Below are 25,857 nucleotides of genomic sequence, written 5' to 3'. Positions count from 1 at the left end.
GAGCTGTGGGTCAGGAGGATTAAGTAGCTAGAACATCATGTGTGAAGGGCAAGAGCTGAGCTGCTGCTCACAGGAACACTGGTTTCAATCTGGAGTCACTCCACTGAAGCCAAAGGCTGTCTCTGGATTGACACCAGTGCCTGCGACAGGGCTGCCACCTGTCCAGGCTCTCCCAGGATCGTCCCTTTTCTGACGTATCTGCCCAGGTGTTCAGTGCCCATGGCCAGTTGGCCAGTTTTGTGGGCTCAGCATCATCCCAGATGTCCCGGGTTTTTGTACCTTAATCTGTAGTCAGCATCAGGACCCGTGTCTTAAACGTCCCTGTCTCTCTGCTGTGCCTCAGGAAGTGGAGCTGTTCCTCCAGGGAGCAGCCCTGCCTCTTTCCTCCTGTTCTCTTTAAACCCTCTCTAGCCCGCATGCTGGACGTCCCATCTCTCCCAGGCAGGGGGACCAGGTGCTGAGCTCTCTGGAAAGTGCCCGGGTTCTATGTGACGGGATTCACAGGCTCTGTCCTGGTAAGTCCAGTGCAGGTGCTGCGGGATAATAGCACAGTAACAAACCTGGAGCCACCCAGTCCTTCCCGGCTCTCCCCACTCGCAGACAGCAGGGCTCCAGCCCAGGTCTTCCAGCTCCAAAGCACAGCCCCCCCCCAACACTGCAGTTAAAGAACCCCCACTAGTAGAGCGGGGCCTGTGGCTCATGGTCCAGCAGGTCTGAACACAAGGGCAAATTCAGCGTCAACACATGCAAAGTAAGGCACATTGGAGGGGAAAATGTAAACGACTCACGCACTGTACAGGGGTCTATATATGTCTCCTCTCCCTCACACTGGTGTAAATCAGGAGTGATTCTGTGGAAGCCTATAGAGTTACACTGGTCTAAAACCATTCTATGGCCCTGATCCTGAAGACAGTGACACACCTATGTACTTTTACTCCAGCGAGTCATCCTGTTAGACTCATGAGCTGTCAGGTTGCCTGTCAACAGACGCAGATGCTGAAAAGGCATTTGATGGGGTGATGTGGCTCTATCTCTGGGGTCTCAAACTTCCAGCCCGTGGGCCATCCGCAGCCTGAGAACCTCCCCACTGTGGCCCGTGGAGGAGAAACGCAGGAAGCCACGCTGCCAGCTCTGTCTGCTGCAGGCACCGTCCCCCGCAGCTCCCATTGGCTGGGGGAGAGGGACAGAGATACCATCACTAGTCGCCGGGCAGAGTCAGCCATGGAGCCGCGTCACTTTTCTCCACAATGAATATAAACAAGTCAAAATTCTGAACACAACTGTCTGATGCCCACCTTGCTGCATCCTGAAGGTTTCAAACTGCTCCGTCTCTGAGGCCAAACATCAACAAACTGACAGAACGGAAGCGTTGCCGGGTGTCTGGCAAACACTAGAAACTCGGGGATTGGTCCTGCTTTGAGCAGGGGGTTGGACTAGATGACCTCCTGAGGTCCCTTCCAACCCTGATAGTCTATGATTCTATGAACTCTCTGGCAGGGGAAGAATTGTATCCAGTTGTATGACAGTTTTATTAGTGCTAAGAAATTCAAAATAAAAAATACAATATACACATTTTCTTGTCTGAACACCATCTTCAGCGACTTTACTGGCCCGCTGGGAGGATTTGAGGACTGGCCCTGGCCCTAAGGGAAATTAAGATTGCGACCCCTGCTCTATCTCTCATGGCAGGGTTAAGGCCAAGTCTATGCTACAGAATTTTGCTGACATAACGAGGGTGGCTAGGAAAAGGAGAAAAATCACACTGAAATGCTCTGCCAGTGTAGACACAGCTTATACCCACTCTGATACAGCTTATGTCATTTAACTGTACTGCCAAGAGAACTCCTTTAGCTGGTAGAAGGTACATGTCCACGAGGGGACTTTGCCTGTAGAGCTAGAGCAGCAAAACATCTGTAGTGTAGACTAGCCCTAAGAGAATTTGGGTTTAGCTCAGTTTTCCTTAATTGGGCTGATGTCTTTCACAATTCTCTGCATTTGGCAGGACTGGCCTTATAGTCCCATGTGTCAGCTAGTTCTCCAAGGACCATTAGATCCAGAGCTGGCACATCACTTTTATGGCCTGTGTTATACGGGAGGTCACATTAGATGATCTAATGGTCCCTTCTGGCCTCACAATCTGAATCTATGACAATCTCCTTGTACAAACTTACCAGGCCCAGATCAAGTCATCACATGATTCTGTGGCAATAGTTGTGATCAGTGCGGGGGCAGAGCAACTCATAGTTGTGGGAACAACTGGATGGGCTATGGAGCACATTTCTGATACCCTACCTGCAAGGGAAGATGGAAGGCTGAGAAGGGCAGAGTTAAGGGCATTGGGGGCTTAACTGGGAATTTCCAGACTTTCAAGCTTTGGGGTTTCTTGTAAGTTTCACCAGAACTCTAAATGACCTGTCTCTATAATGGCTTCTTGGGGTTTTTCGCTCGCTCCAGGGTCTCACAGCTGGTGAGCTGCAAGGCGTCCTGAACAAAGTTTTGTGTCTAGATCAGTATCCCATCTCAGACACGCTGGCAGTGTCAGGTGTGAGAACCTGTGGCAGTTTCCTTTTACAGCAGTGTCTCTGTCCCTGTTCGTTGCATCCCCCACAGTCTGAGCACCTATCAGAACCAGAGATTATCTAGCCACGCTGTGACCCGGGCACCACGTGAAACTGCTGCACTTGGGGGAAGGCCAAGACAGGAATTAAGAGCCGGAGCCACCCACCAAACTGAATCTGTGGATGGAGCATTTGGAAAGGCCCCAGCCCACCGGTGAGGACACTGGCCTGCGTGTGTCAATTGCTGGAGAATCTGCTGGGGATCAATTCCTTTTGCCACTGTTACAGTGTGGGCTGCAGGGGCATACAGCGTCAGGCACTGTCTATCTAGAGTCACTTATCTCCTTTCCTGTATCTTGCTGTGTCAGTTCCTGGGCTGCTCAGTGATTCGGGCTCCCGGGCACGGCTGCAATGCACAAGACCAATCATCCCAGCAAGGTGTAACTGGGAAGGGCCTAGGAAAGGACCTCTTAGGCAGCATCTCCCCAGAGGCATCCCGGTTCCCTGTCACTGTCTCCCAAGGGAAGGGCTGGGCGCCCCATGGCGTGGGGGTGTCAGAGTCGGGCTGAACCTGTGTGCGAGCGACTGGGTGGCAGAAGGCCCCACGAGGGGGAAGGGCAGGGGAGATCAGGGCGGGGCAGTGGGGGGGTTATCTCATCCTGTGCCTGCCACAGGGTAGATCAGCTGATGAAAAGGAGGCTTCAAAGCTGCGGGCACTGGGTTTAGCCTCCCAGAGCCCTCGCTGCTCAGTGGAGTGATGCCAGAATCCCCCCGGCACCCAGACCTGGCTGGCCCGACTGTCCCAGTCTCTGACGGATCACTCCACGGACACTGACTGCTCCCTGTTCTGTAGCCCACCAGGATGGCAGGAGCTCCCCGTCCCTTCCTTCTTTTCCTCCTGCTGGTTTCCCAGCCCAGGGGTAAGTTACGCGGGGCTGGATCCACCCCAGCGGGGGGGCTGGAAATGAAAGGGTGAATCTTGGGAGGGGATGGAAGCAGGAGCTGGGCCAGGCTGGGGGGGTCTCACTCCCCTCAGGGATCCAGTGCAGTCTGAGCCCAGCCAGCACGAGGGCCTGATCCTGCGTCCCTGACCCACATGTTGCCCAGGCAGAGGGAAAGTTGGAGAGACATGGCGCCGACTCTCGGCCTCTGTTCCTGGCTGGCCTCTTCTCCGCTCCCCCCCTCCCCACACCGTCCCGTGCCGTCCACGATGGAGGTTCTCTCCTTCGCCCTGTGGGGTGTTTGTTCGCAGGAGGGTAGTTTGCCAGGCAGTGACCCTCAGCCACCCTGGGTACTCACCGGGGCTGCTGCCTCCATGAAAAGAACTGAGGGTTTGGGGGGTCATGGGCACATTGTTAAACAAGACAATGACCCCCAGGGAGAGGCAGGAAGGCCCAGCAGTGAGAGCCCAGAGCTGGCCGACAGGAGAGCTGGGTTCTCTCCCTTTACAACTCCAGCATTGCTGTAACCTCAGCACCCTCTGGAAGAGGCAGCAGGGAGAGCAAGAAACAGGTGGCTAGGGGATGAAACCCGCAGCCTGGCGTCATGGCCCCAGAACCCTCCCCTCCTGTTCCCGACTCTGCCAGTGACCCGGTGCAGGTCACTGCACCACTCTGTGCCTCAGTTTCTCCATTTGGAGATCATTTATTACTGGCCCTTTAAAAATTCCTCCAGTCCTGCATGATGAATGCCATTGGGTAACACTGAGTTCCTGTGTGAAAGGAGATTTCCCCACCTACCCACAGGAGAGGAGAAATTTTAAAGGGACAGGACTGTATTTCCCTCCTACACACGGCATATCATGTGGCTTAATTCAGGGATTCCAAGGCCAGAAGAGACCCTTGGGGTCATCTAGTCTGACCTCCCATCTAAGACAGGCCCAAGAATTCACTGATGGGCGTAAGGGGCCCAGGGGCTCAAACCAGTGAGGTGCTAACAAAGGTCAAAGAGCTTTCGTAATTCACACTCTGTGACTGGAGGGAGTTGCAGTGCCGGGTCGGGGATGGCTGGGCTTGGTCTGTTTCCTGGACCCTTTTATTCTGTGTTGTCAGACACAAGTCCTGCTCAATCAGTTTGTCTCCCCAAACTGATGAACGGTATTCTGGGAGAATCAGTCGTCCTCCCGCTTGATTCCGGGGAGATGTTCAAGAGCATCACCTGGTCCGCACCCAGCCCGCGCCAGGACGCACCCTCAGGCAGTAGGGTGCGTCTTGCTGTTGTCACCCCGGGGGGCCCCGGAGCCCTGCCCCGTCTCACTGTGGAGGACGAGAGATACAGAGGGCGAGTGAGACTCCACGGCCAGAGCTATTCGCTGGAGATCAGCAACCTGACGATGGCAGATGAGGGTGAATATGGAGTAGCGGAAAACACAGTCGCACACAATATGTACTACTGTGACTATCCATTGCTCATCTACAGTGAGTGTCTGTGCGTGTGCGTGGGGGGAGGTGCAGGCGCTGGGAGCGGGAGGTGGTAATGTGGACTTCCAATGAGATGCCGGCTTCACAAGAAGCTTTTAGCAGACCGTTTGATATCTGGAGGGGCACCTTGGGGTGAGCCAGGACTTCCCTCTGGGACCAAGCTATTACAGTACTTAAAGCTCTCTGAATGAACAAAGGAGAAGGATGGATAGATAGATGGATTGGTGTGTAAGGGGATAGATAGATAGATAGATAGATAGATAGATAGATAGATAGATAGATAGATAGATAGATAGATAGATGGGGTGTATGGGGTGTATGGGGATAGATAGATAGATAGATAGATAGATAGATAGATAGATAGATAGATAGATAGATAGATAGATAGATGGGGTGTATGGGGATAGATAGATAGATAGATAGATAGATGGGGTGTATGGGGATAGATAGATAGATAGATAGATAGATAGATAGATAGATAGATAGATAGATAGATAGATAGATAGATAGATGGGGTGTATGGGGATAGAGAGATAGAGAGATAGACTAGATGATAGGTGTGTATTGAGATGGATAGTTGATAGCCCAAGTCTAGGGTTTGGGCTTGGGCTCACAGCTTAAAGAAAATAAGCAGAAGGCTATTGGGGAAAGGCGAGAGATAGACAGAGACAGGGGAGGACAGGGTAGGGGAGACACAAAGGTAAAGATGCAGCCTATTCACAGAGTCCTGCCATAAGCACAATGTCTACAAACATGGCTCCTGCAGACCCTGAATCTGTCCCTTGGGGAGAGTGGGGGGCAGCTAAACCCCTCCCCTGAACAGGATCTGGCCCCTGGCTAGAAGTATAGGGTGACCAGATGTCCTGATTAGGGGCATTGTCTTATATAGGCAACATTACAACCCCCCCCCCCAAAAAAAACCGAAGTGTCCCGATTTTTCACACTTGCTATCTTACGGAAGGTGACCTCTCCTGTCCCAGCCACATGGCGCAGTGAGGTTGGGTGATGCTCTCAAACGTGGGGGAAAGTCGCTAGGGGGAGAGATCCCTGTGTGTCAGCCCCCCGGCCTGTAGTCTCAGGCCGTCAGCGGGGGGAGCCTGCAGCAGGTTCTCACCTCGGCAGCCTCTGTACAGAGTTATTTTGTATTTCCTGCCCCCATCTGGGCCACAGAGCGACTGTCGGAGCCGGAGATCAGGGTCCATCCTGTGATGACTGGGAACGGCACTTGCAACGTGACCTTCACCTGCAGTGCCGGGGAGAGAGCCAGGCACCTCAATTACGCCTGGACACGTCCAGCAGGAGGCGCCGTTCTCGCCACCGAGGAATCCCTGCTGCTCCAGCACAGACTGGGGGACGAGGACTCGCCCATCACCTGCACGGCCACAAACCCCGTCAGCAACAGCTCGGCCAGCGCCTCCCCCAAGGTGGCCTGTGAAGGTGACGCTCGCTCCATCCCCCCCCTCGAGCGCACGCAGCAGGGCCCATGCGGGCCTGGCTCGTACACACCCCCTGCTGCTCTGGCTGGGTTCTGGGGCACAGTGAGCACCACTAGTGGGCTCACAGGCTTTTTAAGGGGCTACTCCCCAATTCCTACACCCCACCCTGGCACTGGGCAGGAAGGTCTGTCGCTGGGGGGCACCGAGGGTCTGGCCCAAAGGGAACAGCTGGGTGTTTGCATGCCAGCTCACTGGGGTCTTCGGAGTCAGAGCTCCCGGCACTCGGTATAGATTTGGGTTTCCAGACGGCGCGAAGCCCCTAAACATTGATTTATTCCTTCAGGTCCCGTTCTGCCCCAGACCCCACCGCTGTCCTACTGCCGCGCCAAGGGGATCCTTGTGCTGGGGGTGCTGGGAGCCCTGCTGGCCGGGATCCTCATGGTGCACGTCCTCCCCGCGAGGGAGCAGAGACGGCCGTGAGAGGAGAGGAGCTTCCACTGTGGCGGTTCATCCCCCTGCCTCCGGGCTGGAGTTTCCCACGCAAGCCAGCTAATGAATGAGAATGCCCCATCGCCCACTGCAAAAGCCTCAGTTTCCCTTCCCCTCAGGAAACAGGAGCACAGCGACTCTATTGCGCTAGACTCGGCCAAACGTGTAGCAATCCCGGATCCTCCGCCCGGCTGTTCTGGGGCACAGGGCGGGGGGCATCTCCAGGATCGGAGTCTCTCTCTGGCCCAGCGACCATGGAGTTATGTATAGAAAGTGGAACAGCTGGGATAGGAGTGACTGAGAGACACCCTCCCAAACAGCCTGGTGCACAGGGCCTTCCACGGGGACGTGGGAGATCTGGGTTCACGTCCTGCTCTGAATCAGAGACCACTGGGATTTGACCCCATGTCTTCCACATCCCAGCTGAGTGCCCTGACCTCTAGGTGACGGGGACTAGGGACTCCTGCTCTCACTTTGGTTTTATCTGAGAAATGGCTGAGCTGGCTCAGGTCCCCATCTCCAGGCGAGGGTTCGTGGCTGAGGGTCCCGGCTGGAGAGAGGCACCTAGTGCCAGCCGTCCCTGTGGGGTGGAAGGCCCAGATCAATAGGAGCTGTGAATCTGGGCCCTAAACCCCACCCCTTTCCTCTGCATTTCACTCCTGGCCTGCTCAGCGTGGGGGCCTCTGAAAATCCCTTCCTTGGGTGCTGAGCTCTACCCATGTGTAGGACTGCTGAATTTCTATTTGCAGAAAATAGAACACCCTTGCCCCGCCCCTTCCCTGAGGCCCCACCCCCACTCCCTCCCTCCCTCTGTTGCTCACTCTCCCCCACCCTCGCTCACTCACTCAATTTCACCAGGCTGGAGCAAGGAGTTGGGGTGTGAGAGCGGGTGCGGGCTCTGGGGTGGGGCTGGAGATGAGGGGTTTGGGGTGGAGGAGGGGCCTCCAGGCTGGGGGTTGAGGCCGAGGGGTTCAGAGTGTGGGAGGGGGCTCCAGGCTGGGGCAGGGGGTTGGGGTGTGGGAGGGGTACAGGCTGTGGGCTGGGGAGTGCAGGCTCCGGAGTAGAGCCAGATATGAGGGGTTCAGGGTGTGGAAGGGGGCTCTGGCTGGGGCAGGGGGTTGGGGTGCAGGAGGGGGTGAGGACTCCAGCTGGGGATGCGGGCTCTGGAGTGGCGCCGGGGATGAGGGGTTTGGGGTGCAGGAGGGGGCTCCAGGCTGGGGCCAAGGGGTTCATAGTGTGGGAGAGGGGTCTGGGTTGGGGTAGGGGGTTGGGGTGCAGAAGGGAGTGCAGGCTCCAGGAGGGAATTTGGGTGCAGGAGGGGGCTCAGGGCTGGGGCAGGGGGTTGGGGAGTGGGAGGGAGTGCAGGGTGCAGTCTCAGGGAAGGAGTGTGGCTGCAGGAGGGGGCTCAGGGCTGGGGCAGGGGGTTGGGGCATGGGAGGGAGTGCAGGGTGCAGTCTCAGGGAAGGAGTGTGGCTGCAGGAGGGGGCTCAGGGCTGGGGCAGGGGGTTGGGGTGCAGGAGGGGGTGCAGGCTCTTGGAGGGAGTTTGGGTGTGGGAGGGGGTTCCAAGCTGGAAAAAGGGGTTGGGACTTGGGAGGGGGTTTGGGGTGCAGGCTCCGGTTGGTACTTACCTCAGGCAGCTCCAGGGAAGCTGCCAGCATCTCTCTCCGGCTCCTAGGCGGAGGCGCTACCAGGTGGGTCTGCGTGTTGCCCCCATCCACAGGTACCGCTCCCGCAGCTCCCATTGGTTCCTGGCGGAGCTGGTGGTCTGGGCAGGGGCAGCGTGCGGAGCCCCCATGGCCGCCCCTACGCCTAGGAGCCAGAGGAAGATGCTGGCAGCTTCCCAGGAGCCGCGCGGAGCCGGGCAGGGTAGGGAGCCTGGCCTGCTGCACTGCCGGCTGGACTTTTAAAGGCCTGTGTGAATCTGGCCCACTGTGACTTGCAAAGCAAAGTGAAACTGGAGGGCAGGGCAGGTTTTTGTGCTGCTTGGGCCCAGCCTCTCTAAGTGCTAATGAACTCTTCAGTCAGCTTTCACCGCCTGCAGGCGCTGGGCGGGCACTGGGCTTTTAAATCCTGGCTCAGGGAGTGTTTGCACTCAGGGGCCGGCTGCCCTGCTGTTCTGCACAATGCTGAACTAGCTCTTTCACATGGTCTTGTCTGGATTTGCTGCTCAAGGTTTTCTCATTAAAGCGCTTCTGGGAACCAGAATTAATGACTGACCATCTTGCTGCTGAGTCGGCTTTCTCGGGGCGTGTGGTTAATTGCTGCAGACACCTGGCACCGCAGACCCAGGGAAGCAGGGTGCACAAGCTGCTTGTTACAGACGAAGTGTAAAGCAGAGGTGAGCAGTGAGTACGGAGGCCACATGGTCCAGTGGAGCGGGGTCCGGAGCCAGCCTGTGTTCAGCAAACCTGACTTTTAGCCTTGACTCTGCTGGTGCTGGGTGGCCTCTGGCCAAGTTCGGTACCTCAGTTTTCCCATCTGTAAAATACGAACAAAATTAGGAAGGAAGGAGAAGCCAGTGTTGGCCTGGGCCTCTTCAGGACATCATCAAACCTCTGCCCTGCTACTGGCTTCCTGTGTGACCCTGGGCAAGTCACTTAGCCTCTCTATGCTTCTGTTCTGCATCCATACAATGGGGATAACAGCACTGCCCTCCCCCACAGAAGGTCTGTGAGGTGCTCAGATAATACTCTATAAGCACCAAAGAAAGAGGGCGAGCGCAGGTTTCTGTGCCAGGCTAGCATGGGGACTGTTTTAAAGCTTAACTCATTTTTTTATCTCATTCCTTTGTTTCCATCCGAAATCCCCTTGGGACTCTCTGGTTCACACTGCAGCTGTCCCAGGATGCACTGTTCTGTGACATCACCAATAACCAATAGCCTTCGGCTCTATGGGCCCATTGATTTCTGGGCTGCTGTCAGAGGGCAAAAGCAAAGAGAAGTCAGTTGATCTTTATGGCTAGGCTGGGCTCCTGCCTCCGCTTTGAGCAGGGTGTGTGTGTGTGTTTGCTGTGACTGTCTGTGGTCTTTCTCTGGCTTTCATTCCCACAGTAACCAGGCACTGCCCAATCAGTAATGTATTTATCCTCTTAGCCCTCTATGCACTCTCGGTGGAACCAGCCAAGCCTGTGAGTGACCCTGCCCTGCCCCGATCAAAGAAACTTGAAGAAGGAAGAAATTCTCCTACGGGGGTCACTGACCAGGGGCGTGATAAGTCTGCGATGATTTAGATTGGTGGCATGTTCAAATCCAGCAGGGACAAGGGGCCTGTGTGTTCTAAGGGCTGGCAAATAACTCCAAGAAGGGATCATTTACCCAAATCTTCTGAACAAAAATACAAACCTTTAAAAAGTCTAAACAAAATCCACCAAGATTTTCCTGGGCCATTGAGGATTGAAAGACCTGAACACCTAATCGGAGTATAACTTTGGAATATTGAGAGAAATTGCTTAAAACGGGGAGATTCCCATTAACAGCCAGGACTAATACTGACGTACTGTCTGTGAAATGAATCAAATATTAAACCCTATGAGGAAAAAGAAGTTTGTCTTACACCAATGCCATCTACTGGATACCGACGGAAGCAGCAGAGAAACTAAGGGAACTGAAATCTGAATATACCGGAGCTGCCCAGTGCCCAATAGAAATCAGAGGTTTGGCCTCCTCCAGCACATCCAGAAACAAGAGTCTATAAACCTGGGGTCACCGTGTGGACCTCGGAGGTGATGGAACCCACGAACGAGCTGCACAAGTCCAGAAGTTCTGAGTCCTGCACACTCAGGCCGGGATGGTGACCAGCCTTCCCCTGTTACACAGCTAAGGAGAAGAAATTTCCTTTCAGGAATTGCATTTCTCTCTCTGTTCTTGAATATTACATAACGGAAGGTTCTTTGGCTGACTCTACGCTTCTCAGTAACACCTTGTATTAGTTTTTAGCTAACTGGTGCTGTACGCATGCTCTCCTTTGTAAGCCCAAGCAAATTGGCCTAAGAGTGATTTTAAGCAATAACTTTAGTTGCTTTTGATATTTTAAACCTGTCCCTTTCAGACCAAGTCATGCAAATAGCAGGGAACATGCTCTTAATGGTGTCTTTAACACAAATACTTCCTTACTCCTGGGAGAAGGACTGGAAGTGTGATAAGTGTTAGAGGTCCTAATGAACTGAGGATCGTAAGTAAATGTAATAAGAATATCATAGTGATTTGCATTGTTGTATGGTCTAACAGCTGAGCCTCGACCCTAGTCTATGACAATTGCTTGCAAGAGAGTGTTGGCATGTTCAGTACAAGTTTGGTGTCCCTGACCTTGATCTATAAACTGTTGAATACATACATATGTGTTTGTGGGTAAATTAATAAGCTATAGATTGCAGATAAAAGCTGACCTGAAAAGAACTCATCATTACAATCAGTAACGGTGACGGGGCGGATCGACCCCGCACTGGTAAGGAGGGGGTTAATACTTCCCTCCTAGCAGAGGAAGACCCGCCCGAGGCTCTGCTAGGCATGCTCCACCTGGAAGTCAGATATAAAAGCCTGTAAAGCTGCTCAGGCTGACTGTGGTGGAGGAAGGACACTTGGCAGGGGCTCCAGCCCAGGAGCTGTTACAGCCTTTACCTGCGAGAGCTGAAGAGCCAGAAGCCTGGACCAGAGGCCTGCCGCTACCGGAAGCCCAGGGAGCGGCTGGTGCTGAGGAGCCTGGAGACCCCGATACCACATGGACCACTGCTGCAGGAGAGCCGGCAGGCAGTGACCCGGTGAGGGAGTTGTACCTCCCACCCTTATGAGGGCAGCCTGTTTCGGTGGCATTCCCCGCTGACCCTGTGGCAGACCGCTCTGCCCCTGGCAGAGCCCTGGTTTGGAGTCCGGTAGAGTCAGGTGGGTCCGGGCCCCCCTACCGGGGGCTGCCACCCCCTTGTGATGGCCCCCAGGCACCGGCCACTAGGCCATCCTACCCTGCTTCCAAAGGTGGCTGTATTGACACTGGCAGCTAGGGGAGGAGAATTAGGTGGACTCTGGCCATTGGGCCACACTCCTCTAGAGTCACACTGAATGGACTCTGGCTGCTAGGCCGCGCTACCCCACTCAGGAAGAGGCAGTAGATGGACTCTGGCCATTGGGCAACACTGTGCTGACAACCGGGGAGGTGTTAGAAAATGGACGTAGGCTTAGAGAGGCGGGATTACCTCCCACCCTCCTGACTTAAGGGGCCGACGAGGTACTAAACCCACCACAGTAACCTAACCCTCCCCTGCACTCAATAAAAAGGTGTGATCCTAATTACATTCCATCACAATATTGGCTACAACACTTATCCAACTGGCAAATCTAGGTTGTTAGAATCTAACTGGCATTTTGGCAACTTCATGAGCTCGCTCGCCGTTCATGCTTACATAGTAACTCCCCTGCACTCGCCCTTTGCCAGCCCCTTCAGCAGTGGTGCTCAGCTCCCAAGGATGCTGTAACAGGTGCCCAAGCCCTCTGATGCTGAGTATCAACCTGGTGGGCAGGACTGCAGCATCTGTTTTTTGAGGAGCTCCGGGATCAGGAGTGCAGGTGCCGGAGCTGCCGGGAGCCTGGGCCAGAGCTGGAGTTGGGCAGCAGGGCTGTCCTTTCAGCAGAGTCATAGAATCATAGACTATCAGGGTTGGTAGGGACCTCAGGAGGTCATCTAGTCCAACCCCCTGCTCAAAAGCAGGACCAATCCCCAATTAAATCATCCCAGCCAGGGCTTTGTCAAGCCTGACCTTAAAAACTTCTAAGGAAGGAGATTCTACCACCTCCCTAGGTAACGCATTCTAGTGTTTCACCACCCTCCTAGTGAAAAAGTTTTTCCTAATATCCAACCTAAACCTCCCCCACTGCAACTTGAGACCATTGAGTCCCCATAGTAATGGAGTGAGTCAAAGTAACATTCTATGTGCCGTCTGCTCATGGTAGGGGAGCTGTGTGTCCAGAACCGCTTGTCGAAATGACCCAGTCGCTGGCTTTCCTTTGATTACGCTCAGTCCCATTGTTCAGGAAATGGTTGAGGAGTGAGTCATGATTACATACCCCTAGCTGCTTACTGGAGTCTTTCATTTTCCCTCTATTGAATCAGAGCTAATTTCCTTGACTGTACTGCAACAGAAAAATCGAAGTCTGCATGTGGATTTTAGAGCCTTTTTAAACCAGAAATTTTGGACACAGGGTAAAACTTCCAGTGGGAACCTCTGCAGAAAGCAGAGGGAACACATAGGCGTAGACGGACTGAGAATTGAGACAAGATATATGGGCTTTCCAGCTTTGCAAAGGAAACTTCTCGGGAAGAAGCATGAAAATGTGACATGGTTAGATTGAGAGGTTCGGAGATCTGAATAAAGTTACATTTGGGCTGCAAATAGGATCAAGTGTCAAAAGCACATGTGTGTAATAGCCTCTGGATTTTTCTTTTTAATGAGCGTAAATGAAATTCCGTCTCTTCTCCAGACTGTTTACCCATTGGCTGCGGCGTGTCACCCTGCCAAAGCTCTGTGAACTGATGCATAAAGGTGTGTCTGTGCCTACCAGTCTCAAGGAAAATTCTCTCCGTTTTCCATGGCCTGGCAGCTTGTATGATGGGGAGCCTGTCTCAAAAGACAAGGGATTGGGAAAAGAGAGCTTTTTTAAAAAAAAAACAACAGTGGTTTGGGTTTTTTTGAGTCAGCTGACCTCTTGTTTAAAAAACAACTTTATTTGTGACACTGACTAGCAGAGGCGGTTTAAGGTTTCGTGGGGCCCTGGGCCAGAGTAAGTGGGGGGGCCCTCCCAATCCCCTCTGTCTGCAGTCCCACTCCCATTTTGCCCCTTCTGCTTGCGGCTCTGCCCCATTCTGCCTCCCACTGTGGCCCCAGCTCCGGGGCCGCAGTGAGGGGTGAGAGCCCTCCAGCCCAGAGGCCATGGCAGGGAGGTAGAGCTGCTCCAGTCCCAGGGCTGCAGCTGGGGTCCCAGCGCTCCTGCCAGGGAGGGGGGTCAGGGCATGGGGGCGCCTATTTCGCTGGGGCCCCCCAATTGGCCGGGGCTTTTTGGCACGGGCCCCATTGGCCCAGTGGCTAATCCACCACTGCATTAATGCCAAAGGCGATCACCCCGCACCAGTCCTGAAAGGGTTAAGGTGGCCCCGAAGAGGCCACTTCACCTTCTCAGTGGCACCTGAAGGGAGGTCCAGGGATTTATAAATAGTAATTGCTGAGGGAGGCCAGCAGGGGGAGAACCTGGGTAAGGAATAGAAAGGGAAGAGTTTTGTAGGAGCAGGGAGGGAATCTGCAAGTTGCTCTCTGGGAGCTGGGAAGTGGGGAGGAGGAAAGCCAGGGGGAGAATAAGCCCTGGAGGGAGAGTCAACCCCACAGGAGTTGTGGGGAAAGAGAGCCTAAGAAGGCAGGGTAGGAAGAAACCCAGGTAACAGCAGCAAGAAGGGGGACAGTGCGGACCGTGGCTGCTGGTTATGGGGTCCCTGGGTTGGAACCCAGTGTAGAGGGAGGGCCTGGGTTCCCCTACCAGCCATTGGGAAGTGGTGCTGGATTGTTGGAGATGCCTGGTGAGACTCTGATTCCCTGGAAGGGGGGATCACACAGCGACCTAGCCAGAGGGCTGAGAGAGAGCCCCGCGCTGACGGAGTGACCATGGGCGGGGGGAGCCATATGGAAAGAAAGCTGCTTCGCAAGGCCAGGCGGGGAAAGAGGCGCTCTTGCAGTGAGTGAAGCCTGTAACAGACCCTGTCACCACAATCGGAAGAGAAGATGGCATGATGGGACAGGTTCTAGGCTGGGAGCTTGGTTGGTTTCAGTGGAGCTATGCTGGTCTACACCAGCTGAGAACCCAGTGCAATGGACCACTGGAAGCAGACAACAGACCTAGTGAAAAACAAAGGGCAGACACCGTACCGCTAAGAGCTCAATCTAGACCAAGCAGATACACTATTATTATTATTAATAATAATACTTAATGTTTTGTGGCCCTGGCTCCCCATTATTTTGCACCTTATACAGCCATTTACTCCAGAGCACAGTGCAAAATGCTATCATCCTGATCTGGCAGTATTTCTCCTTCACTTTGTGCTTGTGTTGATTACTGCAGACGGTGCAGGGAGATGCAGAATCAAGCGCACGGTGTAGAGAGTTTACATCTTCCAAACGCTTTCCCTGCCGTCGTTAATTATCCTTCAAATGCAAAGGCAGAAAATATCACCATGCCGCTATCTAAAACCATGGTACGCCCACGTCTTGAATGCTGCAGGCAGTTGAGGTCACCCCATCTCAAAAAAGGTAGATTAGAATTGGAAAAAGTACAGAGAAGGGCAACAAAAATAATTAGGAGCTGGGAACTGCTTCCCTAGGAGGAGAGATTAAAAGCACTGGGACTGTTTAGCTTAGAAAAGAGATGACTAAAGGGGGGTGGGATATCATAGAGGTCTATAAAATTATAAACAGTGTGGATAGAGTGAATTAGGAAGTGTTATTTACTCCTTCACATAACACAAGAACTAGGGCTCACCCAATGATAGTAATAGGCAGCTGGTTTAAAACGAACCAAAGTTAGTACTTCTGCACACAACATACAGTCAGTGGAACTCATTGCCAGGGGATGTTGTGAAGGCCAAAAGTATAACTGGGTTCAAAAAAGAATGAAGTTCCTGGAGGACAGACCCATCAATGGCTATTAGCCAAAATGGTCAAGGATGCAACCCCATGCTCCAGGTGTTCCTAAATCTCTGACTCCCAGAAGCTGGGACTGGACAACAGGGGATGGATCACTTGATTTAATTACCCTGTTCTGAATCATCTGGCATTGGCCTCTGTGGGAAGACAGGACACTGGGCTAGATGGGCTATTGGTCTGACCTTGTGTGGCCATTCTTATGTTCTTAAAGACTGGCTGCTGGCATCTGACTTGCTGCCCATTCTGTGGGAATGTAGCGAAGTCAAAGGATCTGTGAGAATGTGATGTTACGGCTAGGTCTGGGCTTCAGTTTTCCAACTGAATAGGCCCTTTGTGCAAAAATGAAAATTGTCTGTGGGAAAATTTCAATTTGGTTGAAAAAATTCAGTTTTTCTATTGGGGGAAAAAATCCAAATGCTGGAACCCTGAAGGCTCATGGAGAAGGATCTTGTCAATTTCACCTTTTCCCTGCAGGCAGAAGATAAAATTGACAAGGAAGGCACACAGCAAGCCAAAACAAATTTCCATCTTGTTTTTTTTTACTTTCTGTCCCATGAAAAATGTTGCGATATTTACTCCAATTTAGAATGAAAATTTTCCCTAAATCTTGGCATCTTCGGCAGGATGAAAATTCCTTTTTTGCAGCCCAGGCTAGTTATAGCGATATCAGAAATGATGGAAATAAACCTACAACAGTCTCCGCAATTGGGCCCTCTCAGATGGGAAAGCAGAAAACTAGAAAATAGCCATAAGGAAAACCAGTAGATCTTTGTTTTGATGTATCCACACACTTGAATTCCATAGTTACACCCAGCAAGGGGAGAGTGTTCCCCAGAAAATACAGATAAAGCCTCTTAGTTTCATACTCTTTTATTATTATGAAATGGCAAGAGAGGTGAAAGATGATATTATGGAGTACAAAGTGGTGAGGAAGCTGAAATCTTAGCGGAAATGCCAGACTTCTAAATGCCCGGCAAAAGCAATAGACAGCAAAAGCAGCAGAGTGACAGTTTGGTGAATCTGTTGCTGCAATAAACATTTTAGTTCAAAGAATACGAATCGTGGCATAATATTCACGCAGAGAAGATTTAGTGTGGTTCAGGGGTGAAACACTTTATTAATGTTTGTTCGGAGGCAGCACAGTGCCGGACTGCCAGGTGAAGCCATCGGTTAGAGTTTGGGACCGTTACACTTGAAGATTTTGGAAAACACCTCTGGCATCGGTTTCGCTCATTCCGTCCTGGAGAACACAAAGAAGCAGTGGAAGTGCTAGACAGCTGGGCAAGTGGAAGACTGAACGATTTGTGAAGGCAAACAAGGCATCTGTCCTTATAAAAGGGGGGACTAACACAACTTACTCAGGAGCCTTTTGCAACTTGCAATGTACGAGAGAGCCATACACAGAACTGGTGTGTATACGCTGCAGATTCTGTATGTAAGAGGACTACTGGACACCTATACAGCCCTGTAATCAGCTGTGCATGGTCTAGGAGAAAGTACAGTAGCATTACATTCTGCGTACAGTGTATGATACTTAACCTACCCAGATATTGAGATTTCTAGTTCTCAGCAGTTGCTTCAGTCCATTAGATTGTGTGCATGAACCTAAGGGCCCCGGTACCTATTGACCAAACACGCACAACTCCCCTTGACCATATTGGCTTGATCAGGACACCTTTGTTTCTCTGTGAGATCTGAGGAATATATAGACCCTGGAAGCATGCCGGTTCTAAATTCAGGATGTAGAAAGATCTCATGAAGGGTGAAGACATAGCCTCAGATTTCACACAGAAACCAAGATGAAGGCAGGTTTCTGTAATCCATTCCTAGGCCTCTTGTATCAGCACTGACTCCAAACCAGCAATGAAGTGTGGATGGAGAATTCAATGGTTTTTGTTTCAGTTTAATTTAGTAGATTTCTCCCATTCACTGACCTGCTTTCTTACTCTTTGTAAGGCACACTGAACATTAAACACGTCGGTCTTGGAGACTTGGGCCCAGTTCTCTGGTACCCTGCACCTTTGGATAGAATTTACCCCAACGCCAAGTGGATATCCAGTGCTATCTGCTCAGAATGGCTGTGTCTGTCACTAGAGCTGCTGGGAAGGTTTCGAGTTGCACGTTTTTCCTTTGGAAAATACTGGTTCATCCCAATCAAAGTGTTTGTCGGGAATGTGTCAATTTTGACCCTTTCATTTCAGAAACAAAGTCGTAATGGCGCGTTCCGGTAAAGTCGGAAAGTTCCATTTCACTCTTTCGGGAACCAAACTTGCTGATGTTCCATTTCAAAATGATTGATTGGTCAATAGTTTGACTTTAGACAATAGAATATACAATTTTGAAAAAGCTGAAATCAGAGTGAACCATTGTGATCCACCTAAAATAGTCCCCCCGCACCTGCAATTTTGTTTCACAGGAAATTTTTGAATTGTTTTGTTTTTTGTTCTGGAATGGGAAATTTTTTTTCAAAATTGCAGGATTTCTCCTGAAACAGAAAGCACTTCCCATACAAGTGTCTCTTACACTGAGTTGGCACTGGTGCAGGGTAAAGGAGAAGCAGACCCTTTATTTTAGGAGCCTCTTGATTTTTCACTCCCCCAGGCAAGAAGGCAGGCGTTTCAGACCAGGCACACCCACTGTTTGGCATGTCCGTTTACCATAGATAGTCAAAAGACCTTTAAACGGTTTGAAGGCAGCTGAGGAATAGCAGCTATAAAGAGTGTTTTGTTCCAGTCTGTATGGATTTCAAGTGTCCACAGGAATATGTACTTTTTTAAAAACTAATTTTATTTAAAGTTTCATTATAAGTACCTCTCCCCTGGTTTCCATGGCTTTTTGGCTTGGGACACAAAACCATATAGGCCTGCGAAGGAAAGTTTACATTCTTCACCTCCAGTTTAAAAATCTTAAAGTCCACAGCCTGGGTATTTTTGGAAGGTGAAATAGCCATGCTCTGTATGTGGAATTTACATTTTTCATAGCCGTTTACTAGTTCGGGCTGCCTCGTTCCCTTCTACACGTTACATACTCTGCAAGCTCCCTGGAAGGCTTTGAGTTGCTGCACATTGTGGCTTTCCTGACTAGCATCATAATATCAAGAACCGGCTAGTTTGCAGCCGCACCCCTGTCCTCTGGTGGGTGGAATCAGAACTGCTCCACTGTGGGTCATAGACCCTATACTGGTAGCTGCTCAAGGAAATTCACTCTGAGCTCACACTGTAGAGGCCTGGAGCAGTGGCTCTGGGTTCTATCACTCTGAAATTCCAAACAACCACCTGATGCAGCATGGTGACCTCTGTGAAGTCCAAGGTTGCCATAGATCTGTTACAATTAATCTCCGTATAGACGTTCCTAGCCTCCCTTGCAGCACTGAGAACCATAAACAGCAGGTACACTGGAGCAATGCTACCCTTAAGCACAAACCCTCCTCTTCAGTCTTTTTCATCTCTTTTGTCCTGTTGCCTTTTGGGCTAACGTGTCTCATAGCTGGCGTCAGCACAGGTGTGAACAATCCAGCCAACGGGCCTTTTTTTATTTAAGTGGACATTAAAAAAACCTCCCAGATTTTCCACCACTTGTTTCCAGACACTTCTTTTGCACTTGGGGGGAAGAAAAACTGTTTTTTTGTTTTGTTTGTTTAACCCCTTCCCCTGAGGACTACTCACTCCAAGTAGCCGCTAAGGCCCAGATCCTCATAGGTATTTAGGTGCCTAACCCCCATTGAAATCAATGGGAGCTAGGCAGCTGCGGTCAGTTTGCTGCTCGGCTCCGGACAAGTCAGCACTAGGTCCGCAGTCAGGCGTAAGGAAACAAAAGGTCTATTCCCAAGCAGTCGCCCCCTTCAGGCAGGGCACCATTTGCAGCAGACTAACTCAGCGGCAGGGTCAGGTCATTCACGGCTGACATAGACCCAGCCATAGTCCCACAACTCTCCTACCTCTCCCTAGGGAGGCTCTGGAAGGCTCAGCTGCTCTCTCACAGCTGGAGATCTGCTCTCCTCCCCAATCAGCCTTCATCTGAGCCGGGCTCTCCCCTCGCTCCAAGCCTGACGCCAGCCAGGTGAAGCAGGCCGGGGCTGACGGAGCCCACAGCCGCCCGTGAAGCCAGTGGGGTTGGTAAAGCACAATGCCTAATACTCTTGATACTCCATGAGCATCCGAATACTTCATGAGAGTAGGGGACTGGACTAGATGACCTCTCAAGGTCCCTTCCAGTCCTATGATTCTTGTGGCTCTGGTCCTTACTGCTCAAAGCCGCCCTAACTAGAGCAACGTGCAGAGCCAGCTACTGCTCAGTAAGCAGGCTGCCCAGGCCTTCGTCCCACTGACGAGTAGCTACTCAGACGCAGCCCCAAAATATTTCAGCGGGGGTGAATCGGATGATCACCAGCGAGAGGATTAGCAGCGTGGCCCTCCTGTGATACGGGCAGCAAGAGCCAGCTGTAAGGGTCCGGTTCCGATAGCCATCCTCACACGGAGTAGCACCTTGCTCCCTGGCTTTAGAAGGCCAATGCCTGGCTCGTGGCGCGAGGCACTACAAGGCAATCAGAATCGGGCCCTCAGAGCCCACATGCGACCCATGTTCAATGTGGCAGTAATCCCAGGAGATGGGAGCCCGAGCAATATTTAACCCCAAGTCTTTAAGGCAAAACTGATGTGGTGGCTGTATTTGGTTTTAGTGGGTCAGGCAGCATGGGCCAGATCTGCGGCTGGTGGAAACAGGCTCCATCGATACCTCCTGAGGCTCTGTCCCCAAAATTTCCCTGCATCCTAATGAAAATGTATCCACGTTCCTAGCAAAATTCTCACACTGATGGTTTTCTCTTTGCTCTGCAGTTTTGGACAAGGTGGAGAGCCTGGGACTCCTTTTCAGGAACGAGGCTTGCGCCTGATTAGCCCCTATTGAGCAGAAGAAAGGGCCCGCTGGCATTTGTCTGGCAGAGAAACCTTGAATATCCAAATGGAAAGGGTGGGGAAACTGAGCGCAGGTTGGAAAAATGGGAGCGTTTAGAGAAGCAGGGATGTCCGCCACCCCAGGGCAATGTGATCGGACTTCAGCTAAGAGGGGAATTTGGACAGGTGAGGTGGTCTTCTGTTTGCACGCACGTTTCTTAATAAAACACAATAGGAATGAGCTCAAATCCGACCGCTACTTCGTGGTTCTCTAGCACGTTCTCGCACAGGTACGGTCAGGGCTATGGCACAATGCCTGCTCACACCAAGACAAACTGAATATGGCTTCCAACACTTGTGAGCTAACCACGGGCACGTGACGGTGTGACTGCCGCATGGCTTGGCACGCCCCGGTTTGTTTTGGTCTAGCCAGCATGAGTAACAATAGCAGGGTAGAAAAGGGTGAGACGGACTTTGGCATGGGCTGGCAACCCAAATAGGCACCCCGGGACTCTGGCAGGCTAGTATTGGGGTGGCTAGCCTGGGCCACCAGATGTTAAGGGGGCCACTGATGCACCCCAGAATTACCAGACATTCCAGTACTTCTGGGAATGGCGTGGGGCTGACCCCAGCTGTGTGACACTGCCCTTTGGCGTGACCGGATGGATGGCATGTTGGAGAGCACCCCAGTCAGGGGTGCTGGAACAGGGGGGGCCAGGGGCCACTTTTTGCCACGGGCCCTGTCCCTGCCCCTTCTCTTCCCCCAAGGTCCCACCCCCTGGCCAGACCGGCAACAGGAGCCCAGGGGAGCCTGGGCAGCGGTGGGGAGCTGCGGACCCTCCACCTGCCCTGGGCGGAGGGCTTGGGGGGTGGGGTGGGAACACAGGCCAGGGGCTACTCTCAAGCCCCCTGTACCCCAGGCAGGTGATGGGGCCCGGGCTCCCCAGCCCCACTTCTGGCTTGGCCAGGGGTGGGGTCTCGGTGGTAAGAGGAGGGGCAGGGGCAGTGCCAGGGAGAGGGTGGGGGTCCCTGCCCCCCCCCACTTTTGGGGAAGCTCCCCCGCCCCGACTCCAGTCACACCAGCATGTTGAAGAATGCGCCACTCTGCCCCTGATGTCCTCCATGCCTGATACCGGACAAACCCGTGACCGGCGTTATCCCGGTGCTGGACAGGGGCCCACCCACAGAAAAAAAGGACGGCCCGGCTTAAAACCGGACAAATGGCCGGCCTGCCGCAACTACCCTGCGATGGTTACCCGCGCTGGCTAGAGTAATGCTAGCTCAGGTGTGCCGACACCCGCATGTACCGTGTAGACATACCCTTGAGAAGAGAGAAGGTGGGCGGGGGGGGGGACACGGACGATGAGTCTTGGAGGTGTCATCACTGGGCGATTCGTTAATCAGCATCGTCAGCGACCACTTTCAACGTAAAGGACAACACAGAGACCTAACCAAAGAGACCCGGCCGCGTGCTCGGGCCGCTGGCATCAGACCAGCTCAAAATCTAACGCGCTAATGCTGGCTATCGGCGCGCGCCAGAAATTGAAGCTGTTGAACGGCAGGAGAGTGTCCTCTTCCTCGGCGATGTCCTGCCTGAGCTGCTTCCAGTCCCCAGGCCGCTTGCCCACACCGCCCTTGGCTTTGTAGAGTGCCGCGTCGGCCAACCCCAGCCCCTCCAGCTCCGCCAGGTCGAGCTCTGGGATGGGCATTCTCCAGTACAGGAAGGAGTCGTACTGGCTGTTCGCCGTGTCCAGCATCTCCGCCTACAAGGAAGAAGACAGGAAAGTCTTCTGAAGCCGCGGGCTACCACGCAGTCCTAGCCACTCGGGCTACGGAATGATCGAAAACGTCACTGCTTCATGATTACCACAGGGCCCAGGCCCCAACCCTGTGAACAGGCCTGTGGAGAGAAATTTGGGGCCCCAATACATCGGCTGCTGGGGCCCCACCTCATCCCATTTCACCACAGTTACGGACGTTTTGGGGGTCAGGGCCCTGGTACAATGGTCCCTTCCCCAATCAATGCTGGCGGCGAAGAATATTGCTCTGTGGGTGGGTGGATAAGGCAGCAGGCTAGGGCTCGGGAGCGCTGGGTTCCCCAGCACCCTTCTCTGTACTCTAGGGCAGGTCACTTCGGCCCAGGCCCACTGACATCGTGGCTGTCGGGCACCTCAGTACCTTTGAAGATGTGGGTCTCAGCGCCCCATCTGTAAATTAGTACTAACGCTCCTTCCTCTGTCTGATCTAGGGAGATTGTAAGGTCTCTGGGGCAGGGATTGTCTCTTACTCTGTGTCCGTGCAGCACAATGGGACCCCTAGGTGGTACCGCCATACACCTCCTAATGAAGAAATTATGGGATGGGAACATCCCACAAATCCTGGGACAGGTCCCGGCCCCCGAGTCCTTCAGGAGCTTCCCCTCCCCAGGCTGCGAAGAGCTGGTTTTACAGCCGCCTTCTATTCCAGCAGCCACACGTTGGTCCTCAGCAGCTGGTTTGTCCGATTTTGATAAAGGATCCAAAGCAGCTGCTGCCTAGTGGCTAGTGCACTGGCTTGGGACTCAGCAGAGGTGGGTTCTAGTCTGCGTTCTGCCACTGGTGACCTCAGGCAAGTCACTTAACCACTCTGTGCCTCAGTTTCCCCATCTATAAAATGGCAGCGATGCTACTGACGTCCTTTGTAAAGTGCCTTAAGAGCTGCTGATGAAAAGCGCTAGGTACGAGCTAGGGCCTAGATACTCAAAGGTATTTATGCCTAACTCCCTTTCAGGATCTGGGTCCTAGGGCTTATGATTGGCTTCTCTATAGCATTTCCCTTGGATATGTAGATACAAATGGTCTCGGAAGGCGCCACCCTAACGTTTGCATGGTAGGAAACTAATCATGAGGGATGTGGAAATAATATCCCCTGTGGTTTGTTTGTAGTGTTGAGAATTTGCGGGTGACTGGGACTGCGAACAGAACTAAGTGCGGACATGGGAATAAAACAGGAACAGAAATATTATTAGGATTTGTAGGATTCATCATAAGGACGCACCACAAATTCTTGCTGTCCTTTGACTATAACTCTCTGGATAGAATAGTGTGTGTGTGTGTGTGTTTGTGTGTACACGTACACCTACGCCTGTGGGGGACAGTGTTGCCTAGTGGGACTCAGAAGATCTGGGCTCTGTTCCTGTCTTGGCCACTGGTCTGCTGGGTAGCTCACTTCACAGCTCTGTGCCTCAGTTTCCCCATCTATATAATGGGATAATGGCCCATTTCCTCAAAGGTATATTGACCTCCATTGTAAAGCACTTTGAGTGCCTCTGATGAGAAGAAGTCTAAGAGGCATTACGATTGTATGCGTGCGTATAACTGTGTGGGCATGCATGTATATCTGTGGGGAGGGGGTGTGTATGCATACCCAAACCCCGCCCATGCCCACAAAGACAAAGGACTTCATCCTCTTTCCAGCACACCCCTGCTCAAGTCAGGAGTCACTCCACTGACATCAGTCCAACCCCTCCCCGCCAGATGTGAGAGCAGAATCAGGACCAAATCGTGTCCAATCAGCTGTAACGAAGCTCTGCTTCGGGTTTCTAGGCCCCCCCCCCCCCCATCGCACACCTCCTTGCCCACCTGAAACGCCTCTCCCAGCTCCAGCTGCTCGGCACATCCCAAACTACGAGATCCATTGTGTGTCGAGCCAAACGGTTCCTGCAGTGGCCCCACCCAGGCGAATTTGCTGCAGAGCCCCTCCCCCGCCCTTGCTCTTCACTTTGATACCACCTTAATATACAATTCTCCCCACTCCCCAAAGGCCTGGCCTACCCTGGTCCAAGTGAATCCAACCCTTAATGTGCATTTTCCTGGCAGGACTGTGTCCTTTGGTCCTCGCTGTCTTTGATTTTAGTCAATCTATCTATATATCCCTCGCTTTCCACTGACTGCTTGTTTCTTACGAGGCTTAATTCCAATGGGTTTCCAACATCCTCTGCAACAGGGCACTCACATTCCCATCAAATTACACAGGGACCAGTTTGCTTCTAAATTTAAAAAAAATCAAAATGTACTGGGAAGACTGTATGTCATCCCCTTCCACAAAACAAACAACTGTGTTTTTTAAATAGCACTCTGCTCACGGGTATATTTCGGGCTTTCTTTTTGCAAGAGGACAGCAGATTATTAAAATTAGACCCATCGTGCATTTAGCACCGGGCAATCTGCTTGATTTAGAAATGCACTCAGCAACGCCAGCCTCAAAGCCACGAGGAGGGAGGATAATTATATATATTTAAAAAGCGGCAGATATTAAAAAAGGCAATTTACACGTCCTCTGCGTCGCCTACCGTCCTCAGATCTAAAGAGAAGCGCGTCCCCTTTATTAACGGAATCATGTTCACGCTCAGGCAGCCAGGTTAGAGGGGGGAATGGAGCCTTTATTCAACTGCAGTGAAAGCCCGGTGCTAAACTGATCAGATATGCTCCCTTTCGTCTCCTTCCCTGTATCCGAGGGGTAGCCATGTTAGTCTGTATCCACAAAAACAACGAGGAGTCTGGTGGCACCTTAAAGACTAACAGATTTATTTGGGCATCCGCTGTAGTGGGTAAAAAACCCCACTTCTTCAGATGCCTGGAAAGCCTCTGAGGGCTGACACACCAGCAATCCAAGCCTCAGGAAGACCCCCCCCACCCCCCGCCCAAGTGGCTCAGCTTTCCTTTGAAAGAATAATGCTGATTTTGTTACCTGTTTTAAGGAAGGGTTGGATCTGCTGGCTGCTAACCCAGCTGACAGGGTTTTCGTTGTGCCGTACTTGTCTTCAGAGGCAGCTGGACGTCAGGCTTGCAGAATTTTCTGCCTTGCTTTTGTCTGAGTGTGAGTTTGCGCGTGTGTCTGTCTGTCTCCGCAATGCAGCCCCTCCTAAATAGGCAGATTTATTACCCCTCCTCCCGGGGCTGGTGGGCCGATGATGCAGCTGTACGAATGCTCTGCTGTTTAATGACAGGTTTCAGAGTAACAGCCGTGTTAGTCTGTATTCGCAAAAAGAAAAGGAGGACTTGTGGCACCTTAGAGACTAACCAATTTATTAGAGCATGAGCTTTCGTGAGCTACAGCTCACTTCCTCACCCAGGCTTTATTATAGCGGGGGGGGGGGGCCTTGAAAGCAGAAGTGATTTGACTTCATCCACACACTTGATCTTAGCTGCAGGTTCTGTAAGTACCTACATGGGGAACAAATATTTAATAGGGGCTCTTCAGTCTTGCAGAGAAAGGTCGAACACGCGCCAATGGCTGGAAGTTGAAGCTAGACACATTCAGACTGGAAATCAGGTGTGCATTTGTAAAGGGAGAGCATTTAACCATCGGAACAATTTCCCGAGGGTCATGGTGGATGCTCCATCACT

General features: G+C 52.2%; 2 protein-coding genes and 1 long non-coding RNA gene across 3 annotated transcripts; 1 reads left to right on the top strand and 2 right to left on the bottom strand.

Annotated features, from left to right (window-relative positions):
* Positions 1–1,516: 1,516 nt before the first annotated feature.
* Positions 1,517–9,043, bottom strand: LOC140902761 (uncharacterized). The gene is made up of 3 exons (XR_012156111.1): positions 8,533–9,043; positions 6,093–6,350; positions 1,517–4,813 (listed from the first exon to the last, which is right to left on the bottom strand). It is a non-coding gene; the product is annotated as an uncharacterized lncRNA (long non-coding RNA).
* LOC140902760 (SLAM family member 9-like) lies at positions 3,394–7,073 on the top strand. The gene is made up of 4 exons (XM_073323201.1): positions 3,394–3,478; positions 4,610–4,975; positions 6,149–6,415; positions 6,758–7,073. The coding sequence occupies exons 1-4, from the start codon at positions 3,421–3,423 to the stop codon at positions 6,892–6,894; spliced, it is 828 nt and encodes a 275-aa protein (XP_073179302.1). The 5' UTR covers positions 3,394–3,420; the 3' UTR covers positions 6,895–7,073.
* Positions 9,044–16,432: 7,389 nt separating the features above from the next.
* MLLT11 (MLLT11 transcription factor 7 cofactor) lies at positions 16,433–25,435 on the bottom strand. The gene is made up of 2 exons (XM_073323019.1): positions 25,199–25,435; positions 16,433–22,233 (listed from the first exon to the last, which is right to left on the bottom strand). The coding sequence occupies exon 2, from the start codon at positions 22,225–22,227 to the stop codon at positions 21,958–21,960; it is 270 nt and encodes an 89-aa protein (XP_073179120.1). The 5' UTR covers positions 22,228–22,233; positions 25,199–25,435; the 3' UTR covers positions 16,433–21,957.
* Between the last annotated feature and the right edge of the window lie 422 nt (positions 25,436–25,857).

The sequence above is a fragment of the Lepidochelys kempii genome, chromosome 24, assembly GCF_965140265.1.
Source record: "Lepidochelys kempii isolate rLepKem1 chromosome 24, rLepKem1.hap2, whole genome shotgun sequence".
Classification (NCBI taxonomy): Eukaryota; Metazoa; Chordata; order Testudines; family Cheloniidae; genus Lepidochelys; species Lepidochelys kempii.
This window is presented reverse-complemented; position numbering and strand designations above follow the sequence as displayed.

Coding starts and splice junctions, on each gene's coding strand:
- MLLT11 (XM_073323019.1), bottom strand. CDS start 22,227: ATGCTGGACACGGCGAACAGCCAGTACGACTCCTTCCTGTACTGGAGA.
- LOC140902760 (XM_073323201.1), top strand. CDS start 3,421: ATGGCAGGAGCTCCCCGTCCCTTCCTTCTTTTCCTCCTGCTGGTTTCC. Junction 3,479..4,609: donor GCTGGTTTCCCAGCCCAGGG/GTAAGTTACGCG, acceptor CTGTGTTGTCAG/ACACAAGTCCTGCTCAATCA. Junction 6,416..6,757: donor CCCCAAGGTGGCCTGTGAAG/GTGACGCTCGCT, acceptor TTATTCCTTCAG/GTCCCGTTCTGCCCCAGACC.